A 4,903-nucleotide genomic window follows, 5' to 3' on the forward strand; every position below is an offset into this window, starting at 1 on the left:
TTTAGACCTGTGCCCAAAGCATCTGGCTCCTTTTTCAGCATTCACAAGTCAAGGCTGACCTCTGGCTTTCTCTAGCTCATTCCTTCCTTTTTAACACAGGTCTCAGTATTCTGCAAGCTGATAATGAACTCACAGGCTCAAATAATCCTCTGGCTTCAGATTCCCAGATAGTTAAGACTAACCGTGCATGCCACTATGACCCACGGTATTGTCATATTCCTAGGTAAATACTCAAATCACAGTGGGCATGGAGGTGAACACCTTTCATTCCAACAGCTGGATGGCTGAGTTCAAAGCCAGACAGGGCTACACAGTGAGACCCTATCTAAGAGAGGGAGACAAGGAGGGAGGAAAAAACATTCAAATCATCCAAAAATCTAGGGATGGAGCTCAGTGGTGGGCATGCTCAGTAATTGTGAAGTCCTAGGCTCAGTCCCCAGCACCACAGAAAGAAATGTCCAAGTAAAGACAGCTTAAATACAGGCAAGGTCTACCCTTACCTTGGACAAAAGTAAAAGTTTATTCTCATAGTCTCAAAGGCCAACAGTTCTTGCTACAATTTAAAACTACAAGTTTCTCATCTGCACAGAATGTTCTACCACTCAGAGACTTAAGTAATTTACTTAGATATTTTTAAATGCTATTTATATGCTGTATGTGATTTTTCTTTACTCTTATCACTAACTCCAGCAGAATGGAACAAGAACTCGGCAGAGGTGGCATCTTTCCTCTGTGTACTTTGTGCAGTGAAGCACTCTTAAAAACTGCTGTGTAGCACATGCCCACGAGTGAATGGGAAGTGCCTCGATCCAGCACCTTTCCTCTGTCTGACAGGACCTCAGTAAGCTTGACCACAGAAAAGGCAGTGAGAGGTTATTGAGGTACTTCATGACCTGGGAGATCTCTTACTGCCAGGACAGAGACAGGACAACTAATGAGTGAGAATGTTGAGGGGGCACTAGCTCTCGGGCTTATCGCTAAGTCTGTCATCTCTTACCCTGGGAGGCAGAGTACCTTGCCCTGGTGCTGACTGCCTGCTGACTGACTGCCATCACCACCACTGCCACGAACTGGAATACTTAGTATCCACATTTATACAGGAACTTTGAGTAACATCATAATTTATACAACCATCTTATAAAATAGTTGTCCTGATGCCAATGTTACACACAACATGACAGGAAATGTCTTAAGAAACAAAGTAACTTGTAATGGGCTTGTTAATCCCCAAACCAGCATATACTATTATTATGACTGTTAGGTTACCCTTTATTTACTGCTCCAAAAGAAATGTATCAGAGACTTGCGACTGACAGGTAAGCACGCTCTGCCCTCTGCGGAGGGAATCTTGATTAGAAGGTTGTTATAACTGTCAGCAGGATATAGCACTTTTTCAACTTTGGATTTATTATCATTATCATTATTATATTGGGGAAGGGAGGTGTTGGGGAATCCAGCCCCAGGCCTTCTACATACTTATAAGCACTCTACCATTGGTTTCCATTTTCTTTTCTCTCTTTCTTTTTCTTTTTTCTTTTTAAAGGACTCTCTACATTACTCACACTAGCCTCAAATTTCTAGACCAGAAACATAACTCTAAACAATGGGTACAGAAATCATTTCAACCCAGCAGTTATTTTCTGAGCTCATTTAAGAACAGTATGTCAGGGACAGGAGGGAGGGAGGGAGGGCAAGCAAGCATGGGGGCACGCATTAGAAGCAAGCAAGCTTACTGGTTAAGAGCTCTTGCTGTGCAGCCCATAAGGACCTCAATTTGGAATGCCAGCACCCACAGAACAAGCAGGCTTGGACTCCAATACATCTGTAAGCCCACAACTGTACGTGGTAGAGACAGGAGATCCCTGAGGATTGTGGTCAGCCTGACTAGCCAAAAAATGTCAGGTCGTGGTTAAGGAAGACAATCTGTCAAAGGAATAAGGTAGAATGACAGAGGACACCTGCTGTCACTCTCTGGCCTCTACATGCATACAGACATGAATACACCAACCAGACAATATACACACTATATAAAGACAGGATGACAAAGTCTGATGACGTTTCAGTATCTAGACTAGAGATGTAGTTTTATAAAACACTAAATTAAGGAGAAAACATTAGGTTAAAATTAAGTATCCGGAAACAACTTGTAAGGATAATATGCAACTGTTCAATGAACAAGGTAAAACTGTACTGTTTTTTAAGCATCACTGTCAAGCATCTGCCTCACTACAGATTATGAAAATGAAACACATTTCTAGTATCTGTAAGAAAGGCGGATGTACCTTCCTACAAGTGAACCCAAGAGGATAACTGAGGTCACCTTACACGTGGAGTATGTTCAAGAGTGTAAAACTCAACTTTGTTCCTGCTTTTAAATATCAATGCTGTACACTATTATCACCCTGACTTTATAAACAGCGGGGACACACGAGGTAGGAAATGGCATTCTAAGTTCAGCTTTAAACAAACTCAAAAGGGGATGGGTGGGTGTTGGCTCATGCCTGAAATCCCAGCCTAGGAGGCTGGGACGGGATTGCTATGAGCTTGAGTCAAACTGGGGCTACATTTTAAGACCTAAGCCAGGATGACCTGCGTAGATTCTCAATTGAGATTCCCAAGTGTGTGTGTTTGGGGGGCGGGGGGTGGAGAAAAATGCAAGCCCCACAACCTCAGCACTTGGGAAGTGTTGACATGGATCAAAAGTTGAACTTCAAGGTCATCCTCCGTTACACAGCAAGTTCAAGGCCCCAAATGGAGACTTCGTATCAACCAAAATAACAATTAAAAACTCAACCAAACAAAAAACAAATAACAAACCCCCCCAAACGTGACCCCCCCGCCAATAAATGCGCCCATTGCCAGTAGGACAGGCGAACAAGACCATGTAGCCCATGCTGACGTTCATTCTCGCCTGCCCTGAGACAAATGCCCAAACCAATTGGCTGGCACTGGCCAACCGGCTCCACAGGTCTTTGGGATTTTGACCAGCTCTGGGCTGTCATGACTTCTCAGGGTCCGTGGAGCAGGTCTGGCCCCGGCAGCCGCGTACCTGCGTGCGGAGCTCCTGGTTGTCGCTCTCGGCGTTGCGGTAGAGCCGCTCCGTGTGCTGCAGCAGCTTCTCCACCTCCCGCACCTGCCTCCGGCAGCTCCGCAGCTCGCGCTCCAACTTCTCCACCTTCCGCCTGAGCTGCGCCAGCTCCGGCTCGGGGGAGGCGGGCGGCGGCGGCGAAGGCGGCGAGGGCGCCTCGGAGGCCATGCGGCCGTGAGCGCCGAGCCCGCGGGGCGCGGACGGGGTTGCTTAGGACGACACCGGGGCCCGCTGGCCCAGGGGCCACTGGAGCGCGCGGGCTGCGAGGGGCGGCCTCACGCTCGGACGACCGCAGCGGGCCCCGGCCATGTCGCCCCCGAAGACGGCGGCCGGGACTGCGAGCTTGGGGACGAAGCCGACCCTACCCGGGCCGCGCTGCCGTGAGCTCGGACACCCGCCCGGTGACAGTCTCCGGGAAGCCAGCGGACAGGAGAACTAAAGCGAACCGAGCTGAAGCCTCTAGTTCCGGGCTGAGCCGGAAACGCTAAGCCGGAGGAGGGCGGGGCCAAGACGGAAAAAGGAAGCGACGGGAAGCTAGAAGGGTCTGATCGCGCTGGTACGCGGGACCCTCTTCCCGCGGGGCTAGGAGTTGGGTACAAATTGGCGTTTAAGAGCCCAAACAACGGCCTGTGTTTTTACTTCCTATTGTTTCCCTTGTATTGTAGTGTAGGAGTTTGAGTCCGATTGGTGAAATGTTTCCCCATTCAAAATCGAGGGTTCTTCCAATGTACAAGTATTCTTAGAAGTACACTTTGTAAGTTCGCCTTATAATGGGAACTTTAACATTGAATTCTCTTCCCAGACTAAAGGGATTCACACGACATAGCTTTATTAAGAGCATGTCCTTTACATAGCTTTGTAAGACTATCACTATCATCTGTCCCGTTCCTGTTACTGGAGGACTACTTATGAGCTCTCCCTTAGTCTGTTACCATAAAACAACCATATAATCGCGATGGTTCTGTAGGATACCTTTTTAAAAAGATATATGATTAAAAACATCTTATTTTTATACATAGTTAGTATGTGACCCAGCAAAGCCACTCCTGACTCCCAGTCAACATATCACAGAGAGACTTGGCGTACTAATTATAATAGCTAAGCTACAAAACTCGACAAGGTGACTAACAACAGTGTTGTGAATTAAGGAAGATATGGCATACATACGCAATGTATTTTTAAACAATAAATTAAAATAAAATTAAGTTATTTGTAGCAAAATGGTTTATATTTACAAATAGATACATCTGGAGATAATCATATTAAGGGAATTAAGCCAGTTCCAGAAAAGCAAATATGTGTTTTCTCTTACACATGGTTCCTAGGTTTTATATAGATTTATAAAATCATTTATCTATATTATCTGATCTGCTAATAGCACAAATAGATAAGGATAAAGATAATTATTTTTATGACATGAAAGTAACAGCAACTGTGTAGGGGAAGAGAAGAGATTAATAAGGGGGAGAAATGAGGCCAAGGTAAAGGAAAGAATATACTTAATGTAAAAAAAAAAAAAAAGTATGAAAATGCCCTTATGCGACACAGTACTGTGCACAGTGAATATATACAATGGGACTTTTTAAAAGACTGAAGGGAAGTATTTATTTTCATTTTGTGAGTTTTTCCAGTTCGGCTACAAAGGTTAAATAAAATCTTTACTCAAAAGTACAGAGTCACATGTGGTGATACTGTGAGACCCCCGACTTAGAGCGTTTCTCCCTGGAAGGTAAAGCCCCTGAATGTTCCCCAAGCTTGTTTTCCCTATCTTTAAAAATACAGCTAAAAAGAAGCTCTTTGTTCTCTATAGCCAGC

The 4,903-nt window shown here is 45.2% G+C and overlaps 1 protein-coding gene across 2 annotated transcripts in view; it reads right to left on the bottom strand.

Moving 5' to 3' along the window:
• The window catches only part of Aggf1 (angiogenic factor with G-patch and FHA domains 1), a 27,317-nt gene extending 23,765 nt beyond the window's left edge, over positions 1-3,552 (bottom strand). For both annotated transcript variants that reach the window (XM_021180209.2, XM_021180208.2), the window contains exon 1: positions 3,050-3,552. In XM_021180209.2, coding sequence (XP_021035868.1) covers positions 3,050-3,256 — 207 coding nt within the window. In that variant the 5' untranslated portion in view covers positions 3,257-3,552. The remainder of the gene's footprint in view (positions 1-3,049) is intronic.
• Positions 3,553-4,903: the final 1,351 nt, after the last annotated feature.

This window comes from Mus caroli, chromosome 13 (assembly GCF_900094665.2).
Source record: "Mus caroli chromosome 13, CAROLI_EIJ_v1.1, whole genome shotgun sequence".
NCBI classification, from domain to species: domain Eukaryota; kingdom Metazoa; phylum Chordata; class Mammalia; order Rodentia; family Muridae; genus Mus; species Mus caroli.